This window comes from Gossypium arboreum, chromosome 7 (genome assembly GCF_025698485.1).
Source record: "Gossypium arboreum isolate Shixiya-1 chromosome 7, ASM2569848v2, whole genome shotgun sequence".
In the NCBI taxonomy this organism is placed as follows: domain Eukaryota; kingdom Viridiplantae; phylum Streptophyta; class Magnoliopsida; order Malvales; family Malvaceae; genus Gossypium; species Gossypium arboreum.
Window position 1 is genome coordinate 2,517,075 of NC_069076.1, and position 26,061 is coordinate 2,543,135.

The 26,061-nt window shown below is 35.1% G+C and overlaps 1 protein-coding gene across 2 annotated transcripts; it reads right to left on the reverse strand.

Moving 5' to 3' along the window:
* Window positions 1-305: 305 nt before the first annotated feature.
* LOC108482539 (inactive LRR receptor-like serine/threonine-protein kinase BIR2) lies at window positions 306-2,662 on the reverse strand. Of its 2 annotated transcripts, XM_053030481.1 has the most exons (2): window positions 1,889-2,661; window positions 306-1,759 (listed from the first exon to the last, which is right to left on the reverse strand). In XM_053030481.1, exons 1-2 carry the CDS (start codon window positions 2,490-2,492, stop codon window positions 489-491), a joined length of 1,875 nt encoding a protein of 624 aa, XP_052886441.1. In that variant the 5' UTR covers window positions 2,493-2,661; the 3' UTR covers window positions 306-488. The 2 variants fall into 2 exon arrangements, with proteins under 2 accessions (XP_052886441.1, XP_017641162.1); XM_017785673.2 differs by having other exon boundaries at window positions 306-2,662.
* Window positions 2,663-26,061: the final 23,399 nt, after the last annotated feature.

The window sequence follows — 26,061 nt, forward strand, 5'->3', positions numbered from 1 at the left end:
CAATCTCTCTCTAATGCTTGAGTTAGAAATGATTTAAAAACATGAGAAAACTAGAGCCTAAAATTGATACTATCTAAATTTATTAATTTTGAGCTTCTTTCTAAGTTTTAATTAGACCTTAGAAACAAACAATGTAACAATAGAAAAGAAAAGAAAAACTAAATCAAAAGTTATTAAATAAAAATAGATTTCACATGTTTCACATGTTTATAAATATCTCGGTTTTCACCGTTGATGAGAAAAAATAATTATAAATTACATAAATTAAACATAAATTTTAAAAGTAAAAAAAAGTAAATACAAAATATTGTAAAGATTTTTAAAATTGAAGAGTCGAAACATCATAAATCATCAGTATTGATTTCAATGCCAAACAAGGAGCAAAAACAGACACAATCCAACAAGTTTATTGTATTATACAACCCATACATAACAAAGAGAGGCAATCGAATTAACATCAAAAGCCTTTAGATATGCATTAACATGTCCTACATTGATTCAGTATCTTGCTTAGTGAAAATCAGAGGGAAATCATCATCATCCATTTCCGAGAAACCATTTTCCTCACCCATGGTTTTCAATGACTGATAAACCTGGAACATTGACCATCTATCCTTTGGCCGAGCAACCACACAATTACATGCAATTTTGAGCAACTCTGAGATTTGCTCATCATGGCCTTTTCTGATAACATCCTTGTCAATGGCGTCCTCGATTCTTCCCGAGTTCGATAGATGATTTATCCAATCCACCAAATGACCTTTGAATCCTTCTTCACCTGTATTGACTTGTAGTGGTTTTTGCCTAGTTACCAATTCGAGAAGAACGACACCGAATCCGTAGACATCGCCTTTAAGTGAAGCAACCATCGTGCTTGAATACTCTGGTGCTATGTAACCGAATTCGCCTATATCCGATTTCATAAAACTAGTCTCATTAACATCTGATGAAGTCATGAGCCCTGCTAATCCAAAGTCCATTAACCGAGCATCCAAGTCCTCGTCGACGAGAATCACATTGGAGCAGATGTTCTGCTGCAGAAATGGAGGATGACATCCATGGTGTAACCAAGCTAGGCCCCTTGCTGCACCCAAACCAATCTTGAACCTAGTTGGCCAATCTATGTCACCACCCCTACCATGCAACAAAGAATAAAGAGTCCCATTGGACATATGTTTATAAACAAGTAGTTTTTCATCTTCCACAACACAAAATCCCAAAAGGGGAGTTAAATTTGGATGCCTAAGTTGGCCTAATCTATTCATCTCCCAATGAAACTGTTTCTCACTAAGTTCACAAGTTGTAAGTCTCTTGATTGCTAGGGCTGATCCATCAGGAAGCATTGCTTTGTATGTAGTTCCCATCCTGGTTGAAACTAATATGTTTTCTGCATTGAAATTGTTTGTGGCAGCCATTAAATCACCCAACTTAAGTTTCACAAGTGGCTTTTGAAACAATGAAACTTGAGTCAATTTATGAGCTCTCAATCTCTCAGCCCAATTACTATCACTAGATCCTCCAATATACCCTTTCTTCTTCCTCTTGATCCATCTCAAATGCTGCCACCACCAAACCCCAAACCCCAACAACATTGAACCAGCAGCACCAAAAACCCCAGCTGCAATTATAATCGCTAAATTCTTCTTACTCAAACCCCCACACTTTCTAAGAGGACCTCCACAAAGACCATTGTTCCCAACAAAATCCGCCTTACCAAAATTCTCAAAAGATGAAGGAATAGCACCTGAAAGATCATTATCTGCTACTGAAAACTTTTTCAGCCTATCTAAACCAGATAATTGATATGGAATTGACCCTGAAAGTCTATTATTTGATAGTTTCAAATTATTCAAATAAGCACAGTATGATAACTCAGGAGGGATGGTACCTGATAGATCATTGCTAGATAGATCAAGGGTCACTAAATAAGGTAACCAAGAACATATCTGTGTAGGGATCGATCCAGAAAGCTTGTTAGCTGACAGGTCTAAACTTTGCAAACTACGACAGTACTGTAAAGATTGAGGTAACTGTCCTGAAAGCTTCATATCACGAAGTCCAAGGCTTAACAGGCGATTTTCTCGTTCATTCCAGCAAGAAACTCCAACAAATTTGCAGATAAAACCTATTGAATTATTGTTGAAAGTCCAAGAGCTTAATTTCCCATCTGGGTCTTTTAGAGAGTTCTTGACACCTTCAAGGCACTTCATGTCATCTTCGGAAATAGCTGATAGTACAAGTCCTGGGAAAAACATCCAGGCTAAAACAAAGACGAAGATCTTTAAACTATTGAGCAAAGATCCCTTCATATATTCCACAAAATGGAAGCAAAAAAAAAAAAAATCACCCAGACTTCTCTTTGTGGCTTTGATAACAATTTTGGTCTTTTTTGTGTGTTGAAATGCAGCAATGACTTGGAAACAAACAAATTGGGGCTTAAAAATGAGTGGAATGGTGTAAATTGTTAAGTGGAAGTGCCTGTAAAGCGCCATTGACTTGGATTACATTTGATAAATTACCAAACAATTGCTTAATAGTTACTATTTCTCCTTAGTGAGTGCTTTTTTGTTTTTGAAGAAAAGGGAAAATTTGTCTTGTGAATTTCAAAGTGTTTGGGTTGATGATCATAACTTGTTTGACAAACAATAATGTTGATTTGAAAGCACTAAGAATTTGTTGACAGATAAATATTTCACCAATACGTCGTAACTATATACAGAAATGTTAAAAATAAATAATGGACCTAATTTCTAGTCATAACGCATTTATATGCTTATATAATTTTCAATAAAGCATCACCACCTTAAAAATGAATTGATTTCACGTATATTTTTAGAGACAACAAGTTAGGAAAAGGCATAGAATTGATACAGTATTGCTGACTGGGAAATTATCTTTGGTGTTGTGTGTTGGTACATATTAAGGCACCCATGAACCAAATCTATGGCAAAAAAATATTCAAAGTTCTACCTCTAATTATACTTCTAGTATTATCAAGATTGTCACGCAGGTGAAATGGGAGCCATCCCCTACAAGTTGGATGAAACTTAACACTGATGAGTTGGTACAGCTGATGGAAGGATGGGCTTCAATCGGGGAAGTGCTTAGAGACAACTGGATTTTTGGTTTTTAAAGATGCCTGGGTAAAATTATTTAAGTGTTAATTATTTAAATGTTTGTTTTTCTGTGTTGAGGCAGTTTTTGAACCAAGATAGGTTGTTTTATTGTTAATTATTTAAGTGTTAATTATTCAAACTTAACACTTGTTTTATTTGTTAACTAAGATAGGTTGTTTTATTGTTAATTATTTAAATGTTTGTTCCATGTCTTTTCCAAATGTTTGTTTTTCTCTGTTGAGGCAGTTTTTGAACAATGCCTATTGGTGTCTGCCACTATTTAGCTCAAAAAACTTGTCATGTTTAAGTTAATAAATTTTGACAACAAAAACCTTTGGTCTTTGATTCCAGATGATTTTGGACAACAACAAGTGCATCTTTAATATCCAAATTGTTTATAGCAACATATATTTAAGATTGGTTTGGAAGGAACGGCAATCGACTTCCCAAGTTTGGTTGATTGAATTGAATCAAGTAAAACTTGAAAGTATATCATGGGTATTCAAGACTTATCCTTAGCTCATTGAATATAGTCATTATGCTTATTATCTTATTGGTTTCATGGGAAGATTGATTGTATTTGATTTAGTATGTTAGCAAGTTTTGATTTCTTACAAGTTGAATAGACCTATATAGGTGATGTTTTGATCTGAAATCACTTAATCTTATTCATTGAGCAATGTTTCTTGTAAGTGCATTAAGTGAAAAATCAAGTGTGTTACTTGGTTAAATTTCTAAGTTTTCAGTGGGAAACTTAGAGGAGAGTTGTCTAGATCTTGGGTACAAAAATGTTGAGTCTAATCTGGTAAGTGTTAAAGGTTGTAATCACTTATTGTATGTGTTGCTAAGATTGTGGGTTATCTCTCTGTACAAGGCCTTGCAGACATAGGAAAACCGAACTATGTAAACATATCGAGTGTTCATTGTTTTTCTACCTTGTTCTTTCACAGTGCCTAAAGTAGTTGGCGTTGTGGTATGTAACATTGCTTTTGAAACTGCTCAAGTTTTGCTTACAAATATCATTTTAGAACTTTAATTCTCAACTAAATGTATGCAACCGAAATGAGAAAACAAATTAAATAACAAAGTTACAGATAATACCTTATAGTGACATTTCTGGTATAATCCCATTTCCATCACATGATTCGTGAACAACTTTAGTGGCTGCCTTTTGTTAGAAGATCTATTGTTATCAACTTCTTATTTTTGTGTTCATTGAGAACTTTCATGAACTTAATATGCTCATTGGTTGCTAAATACTCCATGCTAATGTGTTTACTTCGACTTTCATTTTTGGTATTCTTAGCAAAGAACAAAGTTTTTTCATATTGTCACAATATATTTGTATGGGCCAAGAGAAAGAATTAACAATGCAATGAAACTTCTCAACCAAATACCTTATGAAGTAGCTTCAAAATATTATACAAACTCCACTTACATAGTAGAAATGGTCATCAACATTTATCTAGTAGTTCTCCAAGATATGGTTGCTTCGACAAATGCAAAATATAAAATATACCTGGATGTTGATTTTTAAGAATAAAAAAGCCAACAAAATCTAAGTTTGAATATCCAATAACTTCTAGAACATTGGATCACCATATGTAAGAATATATACTTTAGTTCCTTTTTCAATTTTGAATATTGTACATTAGTTTAGAAGAAACTTATCACCCTTAACTATGTGTGCAACACTCAGTGAACAATCATTCATCCGAAACCTTACAATAATTTTATTGATACAGGTTTCCAACGATGATCTCAACATATCTTAGATATTTCCTTGTGGATTTTAATGCTAATGACATAAGATGTCTTATCCATATCCTTCATACTGAAGTTTGAGAATGATTATTTCATCTAATATAGCAAACCCAAATCATTGGATGCAAGAAGAATATCATCTAAATAAAACACAGATAGATAAATTTGCTCCCACTGACCTTATGGTATATAAAACAATCCATGATATTCTCTACAAAATTAAATAAAGAGATAGCATCATGGAAGCTTAAATACTATTAACGAGAGAGTTACTTGAGTTCTTGAATAAACCTCTTAAGCTTTCAAACTAAATACTCACCAGTACTTAAGATGAACTCATTAAGTTGCTAAACATCTTTCTCCAAATCCCAATTGAGAAATGTCATTTTTGTTGGTGTGTGGGGATAAAAATAAACTTATGAAAAATTAATGAAGGCTTCAAGGTGTATATCAATGCCACTTTCTTTAAGGTTTTGTTCGCCCCCAACTATATTGTAGTGTGCAAAAGAGTTACCAACAAATAAACCTCGAGGATATAATGAAGCCCAATGACCGTCGACGTTTTGCATTGACAGAAACAGTCCATTGAGTATTGACCGGAGCACAACAAGAATATCAATTTCTATGTTTTTTGGAGTGTAAAACAAATGAAATTCTTCTCCTATTTATAGGATGTCTCATGTCTCTTCATAGGGACATAACTACCCAAATGGATAGTTATATTTTTAGCAATAAACATAATTATTCAATAGGTATCTACTTGAATAATTATGACTATTTGCTAATAACTAAGTGACATAACTTTTAGTTACTTATAACTTTTCATTTGCGACTATTGGAACACTATATATATATATATTGAAAATGTTCCAAAAATTTTCACACCTATTTGATGTAAAGCTAAGTTGGAATAGGCAACTAATTCCATGATAATATGAAAGGAGTCCTTTCTAGAAACATGAAAAAAATATTTCCTTCTAATCTATCCTTTCTTTCTAAGTGAATCTATTAACAATAACTCTATTTTTGAATCTATTAACAATAACTCTATTTTTTTCTCTTTTAATGTTACCTAACGAATCTCTTTTAGTCTTAAAATTCCATTACAACCAATAGGTTTCTTAAAGCAATTTAACAAGGTCCCAAACTTGATTATTCAACTTAGATATCATCCTGTCATTCATAGCATCATACCACAATTTAGTTTTATTATTTTTCATAGCTTGCAAAAAGGCATGTAGGTCATATTTACACCTATATTGTAGTCAAACTCAAGTAATTATACTATATAATTGGTAGGAATTGTCGATTGTTTCACTCTAAAAGATATTCTCAAACCAACATCAACAACCTTTTGTAGAGATTGGTACACAACTAATTGTTTCATTTTTAGAGGTTTAACTAGTTGTTGTCATTATGATCCATTAAAATAGTCTTAACAGGACGTGTGTCTACAATTGGTTCCCTAATGATCATACTGCTTCAAAGAACAACTAATTTTTTACTTGATGGGGTGTAATCACTTACATCGACCACACCATTCTCAAGAAATTTATCATTTATTGCCTCAACAATCCTACTAGAATATTTAAGACACTAGAACTTATATCTCTGAGACTTTTTTCACATATCCTTTGAAATACGAACTTATGATTTTAGGATCTAATTTTTTTTTGTGGATGATAAACTCTAACTTTAGTTGGACAACCTAGACAAGTAAATATTTTAAACTTAGTTTCCAACCTTTCACCATCCCAAATGTTGTTTTGGGAATTATCTTAGTTGCAACTTAGTTTAAGATATATGTTGTTAATGAGGTATCTTAGGGTTACAAGGCATACTTTAACCATATCCATTAGCATTTTATTTCTTTGTTCAACAACATAGTTTTGAGATAGTGTTCAAGTAATGTGTATTGAGCCATGGTACCTTTCTCTTGAATAAAAGAATCAAATGGTCCAATTACTTGTCCTACACTGGTTTTTACCCACCATAATATTCACCAACTTTATATGATCTTATAAGGCATCTAATGGTTCATTTTTATAATGAAGCAAGTATAGATACATATATTGTGAATGATCATCAAAAAATGTAATGGAACACTTTTAACCATTGGAATCTATATTTGGGTAACAAATGTCCATATGTATGAATTCTAAAATTTCAAACGATATGTCCCAATCCCTTCTAAATGTTACAACATCTTGTTTCATGAATAAATGTTACACTCATTTCTTAAGAATAAATGTTGCACTTATTTCTTAATGGTTTCCTTAAATATAAAAATCTTGCATGGTATTAGAAATATAGATTGTAGAACCATAACCAATCTACAAATGGTCATGAGGAATTTCAATAAAATTAGATTCATAACACACAAAGATAAGAGATTACCTTTCTTTTTCCAATTAGGCCTTTGTTTTAGAATAGTCATTCTTTATGTGTCCCTTCTTTTTACAAAAAAAGAAAAAAGAAAAAAATTCTTGACTTTGCCCTTATTTCCTTTGATAATAACATTATGCAATTTGGCATCTCCTTTCACATCTTGATTTTATTAGAAATGGCCTTATTATTTTGTATCACTAGATGTGCAACCTCACATATTCTTAAAGTAATCACTCCTCTTAAAAACATGTAGTCAGATGTTCATTGATTGACCATTAGCCTTACATATGTTGTAGATATCTTAAAATGATTATAGTAAGATGAAAGAGCGTTCATGATTTAAAGCACTAGGAAATTATCATTAATTTCCATCTTTAAGGACTTAAACTTAGCAACAATGTCATGCATTTGCATAATGTGCTCACAAACCCTTTTACTGATAAGCTTCATAGATGCAAATCTACTTATCAAGATGCAACTTACATTAAGCCTTATTTGATGTTTTAAATTGAGCATCAACAGCCATTATGTGATACTTGGCATTTATACAATGTGATATTGGTCTACAAATATTATCCATTATGTGATATTTGATAAGCATCATGCTTTAACTAGTTAGGTCACTCCAACCGTTCAATTAAAGAAATCTTAACTTAAGCAATCCTTTTAATAGATACCAATGGCTTCTCTTTTTGGAGAGCATTGTCAAGATTAATGAACCCAAAATGTAGAAGGATAACCTATTTCCATTTCTTATAATTTTCACCACTCAAATCAAGAACTTTATTCTCGGTAAGCAACATAGTTTATACAACTAAATGAGAATAACCAAACATGCTTACTAAACATTTTGAAGTACAATTCATCAAATTATGTTATGAGTTTACCAATATAGTATCATATAACAAATAATTGAATTGACATATAATGACATATCCTTATAGGAAAAGATATTAAATAATATTATCCATTTACTTGTATGAACTAAATATTACTCAACTTTCATAATCCCCATAAACCAATTAGGAAACAAAAGTAACACCAATTTCATCATAATCAAAAACCATAATCATTCCCTATTGGTAAAATGATTATATTAATACGATTAATTACAATTTGATCTCATTTCTTTTATGTGATCACAAGATATTAGAATATTGCTACATAATCCACATGCTTTTCATAATATAGATATTATGGAAAATTTAAATTACTAAAGCATACACAATTGTAATTTCATGAATAAAATTACACAAAATCAAAGTTCATGTGTAAAGATATTGCACATTATATCAAAGTTAATTATAGGTTTAACATTTATACCTAAAAATTAATCCCAAAATCAATATTATGCATATCAATTTCAAAGAACTGTAAGCATATTTCAATTTAATACTAAAATTGCATAATCTACTATACTAAAAAAATCAAACATGCTAGGCAAGGATTTTAACCACGCTCAAGATATCACATGTAAAATCCTAAAATCAACTAGATGGATCCAAATACATAACAAACATATATCATTATCGAAACCATTTTTTAAAGGGATGTTTAACAAATGGGGATTGACTTTTGAAAAACGAAAATGGGAGTCGCCACCAACCTTTTTAGGTGTGATTAGATCACCTTATAAAACGTTTTGGTCTACAAAAATTAAGAAAACAGGTTCGGGAGTCGGTTACTTACGAGGAAGGATTGGCACCCTCGCAACGCCCAAAATTGGTACCAAATTGAATAATTTTCTGTCTTAATGTCAAAAATTTGAAAAGATTTAAAAATAGGATCCATTTTTTTAAAACCGGAATTATTTAAGTTGAAAAATCTAGATTCCTTAGCTCCGAAAGAATACAAACATCACATCCAGCATGATAGGACACGATATTCTTAAACTTTCGTAACTAAAATCATCTCGCGATTTACAAAATCTATTTAGAAGGGTACTTTAGGCATTTAGACAAACGGGAAATCGCAACCTAGCATGTTAGGGCACTATTTCCCGAATTCCTAAATACGAAAAATATTGCCTCATTTTAGAAAAACTTTTGGATAAAATATGACAATTAAATGAAATATATATTTTTAAAATAATGATTTGTGTAAATTTTAAAAATAATTTACTAAGAGTAATACTAAAAAATATTAAAAATGAAAGAGTTTGATATGATACTAAAATTATTAAAAAATTAAAAATATATAAAAAAATCAGGAAACATGGATTAAATCAAAATAAAAAGGGTTGAAAAACGAAGATGAACAAAGAAGAAAATAAGAACAAATCGTAGAAAATAAGAACGTAAGAGGGAAAGAAATTTGAGTGAAAGCTCTAAAAAAATTTTATTGTTTCCCAAAACTCCAGTGTCTTTACAATGAAGGGAGAGGCCTCTATTTATAGTTGAACCTCCTCAAATCCAACGGTACAGATCAATTACATCAACGATTAAGATTAAAAGGTATCTACAAATTAAATCTCTAAGATTACAAAATCATATCTTCTAAGATTGCATATCATATCTAAGATTGCAATCATATCTAATATTATATCATATCTAAGATTGCATATCATTGAAGATTATATTTCCATATGAGTCAAGCTTGTAGATGGACCTTAAATCTTTTCAAATAATGGGCCATTTCGATCGGGCCAAATTATATTTGTAATTCTGGACTGAACTTGGACTTTGTTTTTTTTTTTGGGTTTATATTTTTATTTTTGGACTTATTTCTGGGCCCGGGCAAAATTGAGTGTCTACAGCTACCCCTCTTTGCTCATTGCTGTGTAACAGGAATAGAACAAAGACTATAAAAGGACCAATTTTGCCCGGGCTCGCCGAGTCTTGAGTTCTTAATCCTTAATCTTCTTTAAATGGCCTCTTGACGGCTTTAATCTGCTTCACTGCAACTCAAGAAGGCGATATCTACTATCTTTGATCTGCTCCCCGTCTAATACAAAAACGCCAAATCTGTTATCTTCGATCTGCTCCCCGTCTAATACAGAGACGCCAAATCTGTTATCTTCGATCTGCTCCCCGTCTAATACAGAGACGCCAAATCTGCTTCTTCAATCTGCTCCATGTCTAATACAAAGATGCCAAATTTGTTATCTCCGATTTGCTCCCCGTCTAATACAGAGATGTCAAATCTGTCATCTTGGATCTGCTTCAATGTAAATACATGAAGGTCAGATCTGCTATGTCTTCGATCTGCTCCCCGTCTAATACAGAGATGCCAAATCATCTTGGATCTGCTTCAATAAAGGTCCAATCTGTTATGTCTTCGATCTGCTCCTCGTCTAATACAGAGATGCCAAATCATCTTGGATCTGCTTCAATGAAGGTCAGATCTGCTGTGTCTTCGATCTGTTCCCCGTCTAATATAGAGATGCCAAATCATCTTGGATCTGCTTCAATGAAGGTCAGATCTGCTATGTCTTCGATCTGCTCTCAGTCGAATATGGAAATGCCAAATCATCTTGGATCTGCTTCAATGAAGGTCAGATCTGATGTGTCTTCGATATGCTCCCCGTATAATACAGATATGCCAAATCATCTTGGATCTACTTCAATGAAGGTCTGATCTGCTATGTCTTTGATCTGCTCTCCGTCGAATATGGAGATGCCAAATCTGTTTCTTCGATTTGTTCTCTGACAGTACAGAGATACCAAATCATCTTAGATCTGCTTCAGCGTAAACACGTGAAAGCCAAATCTGATATGTCTTTGATCTGCTCCTTGTCAACGCAAGGATGCCAAATCATCTTGGATCTACTTCGATGTGAAAACATCCGAAGGTTAGATCTGCTATGTCTTCGATCTGCTCTCCGTCGAATATGGAGATGCCAAATCTGTTTCTTCGATTTGTTCTCTGACAATACAGAGATGTTAAATCATCTTGGATCCGCTTCAGCGTAAACATCTGAAGGCCAAATCTACTATGTCTTCTATCTGCTCCTTGTCAACGCAAGGATGCCAAATCATCTTGGATTTACTTCGATGTGAAGACATCCGAAGGTTAGATCTGCTATGTCTTCGATCTGCTCTCCGTCGAATATGGAGATGCCAAATCTGTTTCTTTGATTTGTTCTCTGAAAATACAGAGATGTTAAATCATCTTGGATCCGCTTCAGCGTAAACACCTGAAAGTCAAATTTGTTATGCTTTAGCCTGTTACCCTACTGCTTAGGGGGTTAAGGCGCATCAATCTTCATTGTCCCTTGAAGGACATAACCTGTATAATGTGTATGAGTTCATGCCTAATGATTAGGATGCTATGATCAAAGTGAGTCAAATGCTCCTAATTAAACTTGTTATAATGCAAAATGTTTATGAATATAACCCCTATTCCAGACGTCACCATTCATTCTTTCGTCAAAGTTTATCCTTATTTCTCTCGAAGTATCATTCCTACTCAGCCTGTGGGTTTGTACCATTCTTCAAATGCTATGACCAACCAAAAATGTCTGTAAGATGATCCTCTCTTAAGATCGAATCGTTTAATTTGTCCAATCATCATTTTGGACTAAATAAAGAATTTTCTCGAGTTCTTTCAAACCTCACTTACGTGAATTCTTCGAACAATTGTTCTATTTTAGTTTCTTGTATTATCTAGAAATTTCCAGAGTAATGAGCAAAACTTCATTTGTGAAAATTATTTAGTTCATTTATCATTATTTTAATGCAATATACTTTAAGAATAATGGAAGATGAATTTAATCTTGAGAATAATTAGATTAGAATAAATTTGTCAAAAATACAAAGGAAAATAATCTGAAAGCCTATCTTTGAAAAGAAAAAGAATCTAAAGATAGCAAACAGGACAAAAGTTAGATGCCCTGGATATTGCCGCTTGAGCATTTATATGCCAGCTCCATGAAGATTTTCTTGAATTCAACATGTGTTTAAAAGATTCAAAGTACTTTGATGATGCCCCGATAAGCAACGCGCTTCACTCTTCGTTGAATCAGATATAGCAAGATTACCGTGTGCTCTTCAAATTTTGAGTCGCCTTTCGGTTTTCAACTCAAAACCCTTTGGTCACAAGGCGCCTTTGCGTGTTTTCACCTTGGCCTCTCCATTTTTTTTGAAAACTCATATGCCCTTTGCGGGTTTTCACCCTGAATTCTTCTCTCCTTTAGACAAAGTAGTTTTTGACTGAGTCTGAATTCACTGGATTGGGCAAATTCTTCCCATCCATTTCCGTTAAGATCAATGCACCCCCTAGAGAAGGCCTTCTTCACGACATACGACCCTTCCCAATTTAACATCCATTTTCCTCTAAAGTCCTTCTGAATAGGGAGGATCTTTTTCAGCATAAGATCCCCCTCGTGGAATTCTCTTGGTCGCACTTTCTTGTTGTAAGCTCGCATCATTCGCTTCTGATACATCTGACCATGACGAATGGCCTTTAGCCTCTTTTCCTCAATCAAGTTCAACTGATCATATCGCGATTGTATCCATTCAGCTTCATTCAACTTTATCTCTGATAAGACTCGAAGAGACGGTATTTTTACTTCAATGGGTAACACTACTTCCATCCCATAAACCAACGAGAAAGAAGTTGCCCCGGTAGAGGTTCTGACAGACGTTCGGTAAGCTAAAAGTACAAATGGTAACTTCTCATGCCAGTCTCTGTAGGTTTCAGTCATTTTCCCCATCATCTTTTTGATGTTTTTGTTAGTAGCTTCCACTGCCCCATTCATCTTTGGGCGATACGGTGAAGAATTATGATGCTTAATCCTGAACTGACTGCAAACTTCTACTATCGTTTTGTTATTCAAGTTCAGTGCATTGTCTGATATGATCCTTTCAGGCATCCCATACCGACAAATAATCTCTTTCTTCAAGAATCGACTTATAGCCGGCTTAGTAACATTCGCATAAGAAGCAGCCTCTACCCACTTCGTGAAGTAATCAATGACCATAAAAATAAAGCGATGCCCATTTGAAGCTTTTGGTGATATTGGCGTAATAACATTCATGCCCCACATAGAAAAAGGCCATGGAGAAGTCATAACATGTAGAGGTGAATGTGGTACATGAATCTTATTTCTATAAATTTGACATTTATGGCATTTTTTGGCATAGTTGATAGAATCCCCTTCCAAAGTAGACCAATAATATCTAAACCTCATGATTTGTCTAGCCATCGTGAAACCATTAGCGTGCGTCCCACAAACACCCTCGTGAACTTCTTTCAAGATTAACTTAGCTTCCACGGCATCAACACATCTCAACAGTACTTGGTCCTTTCTTCTTTTGTACAAGATGTCCCCATCCAAAACGTAGTCGCAGGCTAATCTCCTTAAAGTTCGCTTATCATTTTCGCCACATTGCTCGGTATTTACGATCTCTCACATATCACAATATATCCTGATACCAAGGGTTATCATCCTTTTCTTCTTCATCAATGTTACAATAGTGAGCTGGAGCCTCAAAGATACTCATCTGAATGGGTCTCATCTCCTCCTCTTTATTCACTTTAATCATCGAAGCCAAGATTGCTAGAGCATCTGCCATCTGGTTTTCATCTCGTGAGATATAATTAAAAGTGATGTCATCGAACTCCACAAGTAACCCCAAAACTACCTTTCAATAATTGATCAATTTAGGATCCCTTGTCTCCCATTCAGCTTTAAGCTGGTAAGTTACCAACGCGGAGTCTATATAAACTTCCAAGGTTCTTATTCTTCGCTCTATAGCCGTTTGGAGTCCCATGATGCACGCTTCATACTCGGGCATATTGTTTGTGCAATCAAAATCCAACTTGTACGTGAATGGATAATAATCACCATTTGGGGATACCAAAACTGCCCCAATTCCATTTCCCATTGCATTGGATGCCCCATCAAAGTTCAACTTCCAAGGATAATCCTCTATAGCTGCTACACACATCAACTCCTTATTTAGGAAATCAAAATTCAACGGTTCATAGTCTTCTAGAGCTCTACTAGCCAGAAATTCTGCTATCGCACTTCCTTTTATAGCCTTCTGGCTCACATAAACTATGTCAAACTCTGAAAGCAGAATTTGCCACCTCGCCATTCTTCCATTCAAAGCTGTTGACTCCATCATATACTTTAGAGGATCAAATTTTGAAAAAAGCCAAGTAGGATGATACAACATGTATTGCCTCAACCTTCGAGTCGTCCAGATTAAAGCACAGCACAATTTCTCAATTGGCGAATATCTCATCTCACACTCTGTGAATTTCTTGCTGAGGTAGTATATCGCCTTCTCCTTTCTTCCCGACTCGTCATGTTGGCCAAGCACACATCCCATAGAATTGCTAAACACTGATAAGTACAGAATTAATAGTCTACCTGGATTAGGTGGAGATAACACAGGAGCATTTAACAAGTATTGCTTAACCTTATCGAAAGCACTCTGGCATTCCTCATCCCAAGTACCTTGGTTGTGTTTTCTAAGGAGACGAAATATAGGGTCACATTTTTCAGTTAATTGTGAAATAAACCGAGCAATATGATTCAACCTTCCAAGAAAACCCCGAACTTCTTTCTGAGTACGCGGTGAAGGAAAATCTTGTATGGCTCTAACTTTGTCTGAATCAACTTCTATTCCTTTTTCACTGACCACAAAACCTAGTAACTTCCCTGACCTGGCTCCGAAAGTGCATTTTGCTAGATTAAGTTTTAACTAAAACTTCCTTAATCTCAAGAATAGTTTCTTTAAAACCTCAATATGTTCCTCTTCTATTCGAGATTTGGCAATCATATCATCAACATACACCTCAATTTCCTTGTGCATCATATCATAAAATAAGGTCACCATAGCCCTTTGGTATGTTGCCCTGCATTCTTTAGCCCAAAGGGCATTACCTTGTAACAGAAAGTCCCCCACAAGGTTATAAAGGTGGTTTTATCCAAGTATTCAGGATGCATCTTTATCTGATTGTACCCTGAAAAACCATCCATGAAGGAGAACAACGAATATCCCACTATGTTGTCTACCAAAGTATCTATGTGAGGCGAGGAAATTATCTTTTGGGCTAGCTTTGTTCGGATCCTCAGAATCAACACACATTCGCATTCTTCCCATCCTTCTTAGGAACTGGTACAATGTTAGCTACCCGTTTAGAATACTTCACCTCTTGTAAGAATCCTGCATCGAACTATTTCTTGACTTCATCCTTTATTTTTAATACGATATTGGGTCTCATTCTTCGCAACTTCTGTTGAACTGGTTTACAATCCTGTCTTATTGAAAAATGATGCACCACGATATCGGTATTTAACCCTGGCATATCTTGATAGGACCACGCGAAGATATCCTTGAACTCACGTAGCAACTCAATCAGTTCTTGCTTTGTGTCTTCAGCAATATGCGTGTCGATTTTCACCTCTTTCCCTTCCTCTAGGGCTACATTCTCTATTGCCTCTTTCTCATGGGGCATAATTTGTTTCTCCTCCTGTTTTACCATCCTCAACAGATCCGGAGACACATCACAATCCTGGACATCTTCAAAATCCTGAGATTCCTCTAAACACATGTCTTGTTCGCGAGAGAAATCAGGATTTGTAATATTAATGCTCATGTCATTGATATCTAGGGACCTGTGAAGTATAAAGAATATACAAAGAATGAATGAATTTAAGAATGATTATTTATGTACTATGAATAAGAATTGCAAAAGTTTAACGGAATATTGGTTGATAAAAAAAACAATACTCGTTCAAATTGATAAAAGTTATGTTTTATTAAAAAAATAATAGATGATCGTAAGCCTATCCCACAAATGTAATCCTATTACTCCTAGGCCCTAGAGTAACAAGAATATTTTGAAAATTACTCTGAAAAATTCCTAAAGACTATAGGAAGCTCCTCCGCGTCCAATTGTTCAGAGAGCTTCCCGGTTCGTAAGGGTGAATGCCCTCAAGGTTTCCTTAATCAGTCCCTTCTTCATGTATGGCATTGATAGAATGATTTTCATTTCCAAGCACCCCCATCTCCAGGTAAGCTATCCCTCTTGATACAAAAGTCTAGGATATGTAAGGGAGCGTTTTCTTTTCGCTCAGCCGTGACCTTCTTCTCTCTTTCTTTCTCTTTTTAACCTTAACTAATTAGGGTATTTTTATGGATTTAAATGCATGTGATGTGATGTAATGCAAATACATGAATGTAAAAGAAAATGAGATGTTAATCTTAAATTCAATTCCATTAGAATAACTTCTCTAGAAAATAGATTTCTTTACATGAAAATGATTACATATGCGATTTTGCCCTTCATAGTCCAAGTAAACGCTGATCTTTTCTTCATGGTCGAATCCTGTAAATTCTCCAAAAGATGCCTTTGCTAGCTCCTTGCTGCTTAATCTGAGCCTCGATCTCTTGCTCGCTTATCTCCATGATACTCATCAAAAAGTGCCGGCTCTTGGATAATCTTCGTTGACAATTAAATTAAGTTATGTATTCCTTCGTGGACTTCTGGCTTTCTCTCGTCATGCTCTTGGATAACCTTTGTTGGCTTGAATCTCTGGCAATTACATCATGTATTCCTCCGTGGACTACTAGCTTTCTCTCGTCGTGTTTACTTGGACTATATTCAGACGACGGCACTATAATCTACTTTATCAAGAAATTTGTTTCCTTATGACAAACTATTCTATTTAGGAATCGACTTTCGAATCAACACATTCTTTTCTTTGATGTAATGTAATGCAAATGTATGAATGCAAAAAGGTATCGATCTCGATTTAGTTTCATTTTAGAAAACGTTATTTAAGGAACAAAAGTTTTTTTATAAAACGGATTACAAATACGCTTTCGCTCGTAGGCCCAGAGTCTTAACCCTATCTAATAACAAATCTAACTCTCGACCTCTATCTGAACTGCCCCGCTTTATATTGCCTTAGGATGAGTAACGGTGCATAGCCAACGACTCCCCAAATCCTAGGAAGAGGTACTCAATCAAAACTGCCGCAGTGATAAAGGACTTCATTAGGAGTCATCCAAGGTGCTTTTCACAAAACCTCCTCCTCTTAAAGATTCTGAAGAATATCCATCCACCTTTCTTCTGTAATATCGTCTCTCTTTGGTGTAGTTGCTGCTTCCTTTAAGGTGGAATAACCCTCAAAGAACATTCAGCAAGGAACCTTCTCAAGCTTCCAAAAGTGACTATGGAACCGTACTAACAACAACTGTGCGCATCCAATGAATCTACTTCACCGGCTCTCTGATATGTACTTCAAGGATCTAAATGTCTCAGCTAGGATTGCTAGCACCGGTGTGTTCTGTTTACCAATACGATCAAACAAATCTGCAACTGCCTCAACTATGTGCCCTATCGCCTTCGGGAAAATCACCAAGCCGTAAATACTTAAGGCCAAAACGTTGACCTTCTTCTTCACATTTGGGTGTGTCAATATCGATCCTCAAAATGGCCCACGGAATGCACTTACTATCGCCTTTTGTCGCACTCAAGCTACATTTCATCGCTCACTCATCCTCAGGATCATCACTAATTTCCTCACGAAAATTAGGAGACTAGCAGGCCTAATATAAGCTTTGTTACCTTGAATTCTCGGACAGCGAAGCAAGGTTGTATACTCCTCCAAAGTAGGCACTACATCTACCTCTCCAAATGTAAAGCAACTATAAGTAGGGTTCCAGAACTGTACCATAGCTCGAAATAGATGCTTATCTACCTTAATGTCTAACAAATAAGAAAGATCTCCATAGGTTTGAAAGAAAAGCTGTCTAGCCTCGTCGTCCTATTGGGCTCAAATGTCCTTCATCTCCCTAAAATATTCTGTGTCGAACTGATACGAGTAAAGTCCCACAACTCTGATGTATATCCCTCAGTGACACTATCTCCTTTCTCTAACTGGGTTTTCTTTAACCACGCTCAAATGGAAGAGTTGTCCTCCACTTTAAGATATTCGTTCCTTATTACAAAACTTCCTAACTTAGAAATCGAACCTTGAATCAACACCTTTTAATGATGAATGATATGCGATGATGACAAAATAAAAAAAAACAAATCAGTATCATATAAAAAGATGTAATAAACAAGCACTTATAAAGGTAGGTACTAAAGGTCATTACCATACTACCTAGAGCAAACACTCAAAGTTCACTATATGTAGCTTAGTTCTGAAGCAAGGGTACCTAAACCAGCAGATTCCTCGATCCTCACCCATTATAGGCTCATATAGACCAAGTTCGGTTTAGGAGGATACATTTCCCTATGACCATGCGGAGATGAAAATCTCACGAAGACATAGGTACAGATATATCCCGGAAGTAATCCACTAACTCATGCGGAGGTGAAAACCTCACGAAAGCTTAACTTCTCACTCCCACTTAAGGGTGCAACCACAACGGTCATGCAAATAAAATGTGTGCGAGAAAAATAACATATGCAGCAAACACATGAAAAAAAAAAGATCATAGTTTTCAAATCGAGTTTTCAAATTTCGATAAAAGGACAGAAATCAATCAATTTTACGGCTTGACTCTCTTATTGGTCCCCAGTGGAGTCGCAAGCTGTCGAAACCATTTTTTAAAGGGATGTTTGAAAAATGGGGATCGACTTTTGAAAAATGAAAACGGGAGTCGCTACCAACCTTTTTAGGTGTGATTGGATCACTTTATAAAATGTTTTGGTCTACGAAAATTAAGAAAACAGGTTCGGGAGACGGTTACGTACGAGGAAGGATTAACACCCTCGCAACGCCCAAAATTGGTACCAAATTGAATATTTTTCTGTCTTAATGTCAAAAATTTGAAAGGATTTAAAAATAAGATCCCTTTTTTTAAAACCAGAATTATTTAAGTTGAAAAATCAAGATTCCTTAGCTCCGAAAGAATATAAACATCACATCCAACATGATAGGACACGATATTCTTAAACTCTCGTAACTGAAATCATCTCGTGATTTACAAAATCTATTTAGAAGGATACTTTAGGCATTTAGACAAACGGGAAATCGCAACCCAACATGTTAGGGTACTATTTCTCGAATTCCTAAATACGAAAAATATTGCCTCATTTTAGAAAAACTTTTGGATGAAATATGACAATTAAATGAAATATATATTTTTAAAATAATAATTTAAGTAAAATTTAAAAATAATTTACTAAGAGTAATACTAAAAAATATACTAAAAATGAAAGAATTTGATATGATACTAAAATTATTAAAAATTTAAAATATATAAAAAATCGGAAACATGGATTTAATCAAAATAAAAAGGGTTGAAAAACGAAGATGAACAAAGAATAAAATAAGAACAAACCGTAGAAAATAAGAAAGTAAGAGGGAGAGAAATTTGAGTGAAAGCTCTCAAAAATTTTTATTGTTTCCTAAAACTCCAGTGTCTTTACAATGAAGGGAGAGGCCTCTATTTATAGTTGAACCTCCTCAAATCCAACGGTACAGATCAATTACATCAACGGTTAAGATTAAAAGGTATCTATAAATTAAATCTTTAAGATTACAAAATCATATCTTCTAAGATTGCATATCATATCTAAGATTGCAATCATATCTAAGATTATATCATATCTAAGATTGCATATCATATCTAAGTTTGCATATCATTGAAGATTATATTTCCATATGAGTCAAGCTTGTAGATGGACCTTAAATCTTTTCAAGTAATGGGCCATTCCGATCGGGCCAAATTTTATTTGTAATTCAGGACTGAACTTGGACTTCGTTTTTTTTGGGTTTATTATTTTTGTTTTTGGACTTATTTCTGGGCCCGGGCAAAATTGAGTGTCTACAATCATAATTGAAAATTAAATAGGAATGTTTCAAAAATATGTCCAATATCATAAACATACGCGGAAACATTAAAAAAAATAACGATCTAACCTTCAGCCATAAAGCTTGATAATTGTAGAATATGTATGTCTAGAGAATTTTCAATAAATCACAACCACTAAAGAGATGAAATTAGTTTAAATAATGTGTCTATTGGGGACCTCTTTAAGCTTATATCAAGTTTCATGTATATTTTTTAAGAAAATAAAGAGTTATAAAAAGGGAAGAGTTACCATCAAATTCAATCTCTCGTTTTCTAGCTCCTGATTAATTTAGTCATTCCCTCATCATGACACAGTAAAATTAGATGAAAGTAATTTTTTCTAATGGCAGCAACATATTCGTTTAATCACGAAAGGATATGAGTTGCAAGGGTTTTTGGAAGGCACATTACCTGTTCCGCCTAGATTTGTGGCCTCTCTAGATGGTGTTCTTTTTCTGAATCCAGATGCATCATTGTTCACTTAACAAGATAAGTTACTAGCCTCTTGGCTTATTTCCACGATTAGCACTCATTTGTTCTCATGTTTTACAACTACTAAATCTGTATGCGTAATCTAGAGCATTAAGAATCGTCTTTTCACTACTTCCACTGGTGCTAAGATATCTTGTATTAAACATGATCTGCACTCTATCAAGAAGGGTGACCTAACTGTACAAGAATATATAGCCAAAATATAGAATATACGTGCGTTACTTGCAGCTTTTGGATCTGCGATTTTGGAAGCCAAAAAGATGGAGGTTATCCTTACCGATCTCTCGTCAGATTTTGACGCAGTGTTAACATTGGCTTCGTTCTCGTTGGAGACTCTTCCCTTTTAAAAACTTGTCGACATTCTAATGGAGTTTGAAAGTCATCAGACGCGAGTAGCATGTGGTGATGTCCCGATGTATGCCCACATGGTTGAGGCACTTCCGGTTCCCGCGGTGGCCGAATCTGATCTATGTGATATGAGTGGTGGGCGTTCCATGAATGGTTCGCATGGGCATGGTTTTCATCCTCGAACACTGTGTCAAATCTGTGGCCGATACGGTCATTTGGCACAGCGCTGCTTCTATCATTTCAATCGCGACTACAAAGGCCCGAACGCTCCAACCATGGCACAATTTTCCTCTGCTCATGATGGACAGGGGCAGCACAATGGTGATTTCTCTGGCCGATCTGCTGCTTTCGGTGGTTCTGGGTTGTATGCAGACACTGTTTTGGCGTATTTTCTTGGTAGTACTTCGTAGGGAGGATGGCCACACTACCAAAATAGTGGCTACTATCTGCCGCAAGCTAGGGTTAATCCCTTTGCATATACTTACCCTAATGAAGCTGGTCACGGGGTTGGGCTTGCTAGTGGACCACATATGCTTTATGGTCCATATGATAAACCGCACATAGGGCGTGATATGAGGCGTGCATTGGGGCGTGATTTGGGGCGCGATTTAGGCCAGCACTGTGTTGGGCCATCTGTTGTGGTACACAGGCCGAGTGATGCAGGCCAGTGCCTTAGGCTGAATGGTTTAAGTGGACAGAATAGTGGGCAAGCCAATCTTAGCCCAAATTTTGGATTAAATTCCCTTGGGCCTAATGCTAATTATGTTGACCTTGAAGGCTCTATGCAAAATAATGTTTTCAAAGTCTCGTAACGGACTAAACCACGAGCACATGTGTTTGACTCCGGCTCCTCCCAGTGTGTTGGGCTATCCCAAATCCTTGATTTTTCATGCGTCTGATTTTTTGGCTGCCACTCAGTATGGGTCCAACTTTGATAATACTGATTCATATATTCCTGTGCCAGTAGAGACTTCGTCATGGTATCCAGATTCTGGAGCTACTCATCATGTTTGCCAAGATGCTTCTAGTTTAAATAAGTCTACTCCTTACTTAGGTAATTCTTCTCTTTTTTCGGGGAATGGGGCTCTCACTAAAATTTTGTCTATTGGAAATGTTATTCTACCTACAAAGAAGAAGTTATTACATCTCTCTAATGTCTTGTGTATGTTGAGTATCTGAAAAAATCTTATGTCTGTCTCTCTGTTTGCTACTGACAATAATGTATTTTTTGAATTTCATCCATCTTATTGTGTTATTAAGGACATCCAAACACAGAAAATTTTACTGCAGGGCCAAGTTTGTGATGGTCTCTATCAATTCTCGGCCTGTCTATTTGTTCTATCTGATACAGTTCCTTCTATTCACAACACCGGGATCCAAGATTGCCCTTCAAATGATGATGTTTTTACGTTGTGGCATAAAAGACTTGGTCACCCTTCTACTGCAATTGTTAAACTTATTCTTGATAAGTTTCAAATTGTTTCCAATAAAAAAATATCTTGATAATATTTGTATTTCCTGTTAGAAAGGGAAATCACATAAATTGCCCTTTTCACATTCTACTACTGAATATATGGAATTGTTTGAATTGGTTGTTTTTTATTTATAGGGACCGGCTCCTGTTGCCTGTGGGGGTAATCTGTATCATGTTTCGTTTGTAGATATGTGTAGTCAGTTTACTTGGGTTTATCTGATTAAACGTAAATCTCAAGTAGTTGAGTGTTTTGTTCAATTTCAGAATATGGTCGTCACTCAGTTTAGGAGGAATATTAAAAAATTTCAAAGTGATTGGGGCGGTGAGTTTTAAGCTTTTACATCGGTTCTGATCAGTCATGAGATTCTTCATCGTCTTTCTTGCCATCATACGTCAGAACAGAATGAGGTTGCTGAGCGTAAACACGGGCACATTATGGAAACCGATCTTACACTTTTGGCTCAGGCCAATTTACTTATGGATTACTGGGGATATGCGTTCTGCAGTGCTGTTCACCTTATCAATCGTTTGCCCACTCTTATCCTGAAAGGTTAGTCTCCGTATTAGACCCTTCATGGTGGTGAACCTACGTATGATTACTTAAAGGTGTTTGGTTGTTGTTGCTTTCCGTATTTGCATCTTTTTTGTGCAACACAAGCTGGATTTTCATTCACAGCCATGTACGTTTTTGGGGTATAGCTCTCAACAGAAGGGCTATCATTATCTCACACCAGATGGTAAGATTATTGTTTCTCGCCGTGTTGTTATTGATGAACATCAATTCTTGTTTCCTTCGCCTTCTCTGGCCACTGTTCAGTCTTCTTCCTGTATTCTCACATATGATCCTATCATTCGGCTCTCCTCTGTCCAGTCCATCACAGAACCCAGTAGTACCACTGTCTTGCCACCTGCTGTACCTCTACCTTCTAGTCCAAGTTGTAATCTTATACAGTTTGTATCAGTTGGGTCACTAGCTACGTGCAGTCCAAGACAGCCCGTCTCAGTTAGTTCGTCAGCTAAAGTAAGAACTGATCATGGGGAGCATTGTCTTCTAATTCCGTCTGTAGAAGCTAGTCTGTTTGGTCAAACTAGTGTGTCTCTAGATATTTCATCTCTTCTTCCTGGAAATATTCACACTATAGTTACTCGGACTAAGGTAGGAATTTTTAAACCTAAGGATTTGTTAGTAGAATTTGTAGATTTTAAGCCACACTCTATTAAGGAAACTTTTACTCATAAGGAGTGCAAATTAGCAGTTCAAGTTGAATTTGATACTTTAATGGCTAACTCTATCTGGGAACTTGTTCCTCTACCTCTTGGTCAAAAATCAATTGGGTGCGAATGGCTTTTCAAAATCAAGAAGAATCCTGATAGGTTGGTTGATTGACGAAAGGCACGGTTGGTAGCAAAGGGATGTTCATAGGTACCTGGCTATGATTTCAAGGAAACTTTTAGTTCAGTGGTCAAACCTGCTACTATCCGAACCATATTATCTGTTATTGTGAAAAATGGGTGACAACTCCGTCAAGTTGATGTCAACAATGTCTTTTTAAATGGAAATCTCAGTGATGAAGTATTTATGCAGCAACCTCCAAGCTATGTTCAATATGGACCAAATGGTAAGCCTTTGGTAAATCTTCTGACAAAGGCATTGTACAGATTACAGCAAGCTCCCCGTACCTAGTTTGACAAGTTGAAACAGTTCATTGTCTCTACTGGTTTTGTCTTATCAAAATTTGATGCTTCCTAGTTTGTTAAAGTTACAACTAAGTCCATCGTATATGTTTTGGTCTGTGGATGATATTATTATTATTGGAAGTTCGACTAACGAAATAAACTGTTTTGTTCAGCAGCTACATAAAGAATTTTCTCTAAAGGATATGGGCGACCTTCATTATTTTTTAGGTATTGAAGTTAGTCGGTCATCTACAAGGAGTCTCCACTTATGCCAATGCAAGTACATTCGGGATATCCTTGACAGGTGTTCTTTGGTTAATGCAAAGAGTACTGTTCATACACCGATGGTTAGTTCATTTACTTTGTCTAAAGATGAGGGTGATCAACTTACTGATCCTACTGAATATAGAAACATTGCTGGTGCTCTTCAATATGTGGTCTTAACTCTGTCAGATATTGTGTATGCAATAAATCGTGTGTCAGTTCATGCATGCCCCTACTACAGCCCATCGAGTAGCATTAAAATGTATCTTGAGGTATTTACATGGCACTATTAATCATGGGCTGGTTTTTCATCGATCCAACAGACTATCTTTAGTTGGTTATGCTGATGCCAACTAGGGTCTAGATTTTGATGACCGCCGTTCTACGACAAGCTATTGTGTCTATTTTGGTCATACACCTGTCTCATGGTACTCCAAGAAACAACAAGTTGTTTCTCGTTCTACGATAGAGGCTGAATATCGGAGCTTAGCTATAGCTACCAGTGATATTGTTTGGTTATTTTCTCTACTCACAAAATTACATATTAGTTATGCTAATTCTCCTACTGTTTGGTGTGGCAATTCCAGCACAGTTGTTGTTGCAACTAATCCGGTCTTACACTCCAAATTCAAATATGTTGAACTTGACTTATTTTTTGTTCACGAGAAGGTGACTAGTGCCTCACTTGTTGTTGGTGAAGTACCAGCTTGTGACCAGGTCGCAGATATTCTCACTAAACCATTGTCTGTCTCTACTTTTGCTCAATTTCAAAGTTTACTTCGGGCCTTACCTATTGAGAAGCTGGGTGAATAACAGAGTATTGAGATTGAGACTATTAGTCTGTTATCATTCAGTTAATTAGTTTGGTATGTAGTTGGTTAGGAGCAGTTACTCATACAAGTATGTAAACATCAACAGTGTATTAATTCAAGCAGATAAAAAATACTAAACAATTTTCTCAATAAATTCATCTCTCTTAATTTGTTCTATCTCAATTTATTTTCTGTTTCAGTGAATTAGTGTAGTATCTAACACTCCTGTTTAAATTCTCACTTAAACGATATTGTAAATACCCAAATTAAAATAGCTACTTAATAGTAATTACCTAAAACATATATAAAACTATTCAATTTAATATAAAATTAAGGTCTATTAAAATAATTAAAATATTTATTTAAAATAATAATAATCCAACAACACTGTATCAAATAATAATATAATTCTAGTTTAACATATGTTTAGGTAAATAATTATAAAAGGAAAAATAAAAGGGAAAAAAAGGTAAGGAAAGTAATGAAAAATCTTAACCTTTGTTTAGTTAAACTTTGAAAAAGAAATTATTAATTATAATAATTTTCTTTTTATAAAATAATTTATGCAATATATTAATATAATAGAAATAGTCCTTTGTTCAAATTGGAGTAAATAAAAACTTAAATAATTTAAGGGATGGAATAGTTAACTCCTATTGCTTTCTCTTTTCTAAATAAAAAAAGTTATCCAAATAAAGGGAAAGAATGTTGCTTTCCCTTGTTTTAACCTAACCAAACATAGGTTGAAGGGTTCATTATCCTTATAAAAATACCCACTTACTCCATCAAGTTTGAATCATTGACATCTATTTATTAAGAAAACTTTTTGACATCTATTTATTAAGAAAATTTTAAAAGGAAACAAAAATATCATTGATAATAATCTTTAGAAAGTAAACTTACAACCAATGTGGTCTTAGGTTAACGATAAGGTTAAGGCCTTAAGTACCGTAAAATCT

Coding starts and splice junctions, on each gene's coding strand:
- LOC108482539 (XM_017785673.2), bottom strand. CDS start 2,492: ATGGCGCTTTACAGGCACTTCCACTTAACAATTTACACCATTCCACTC.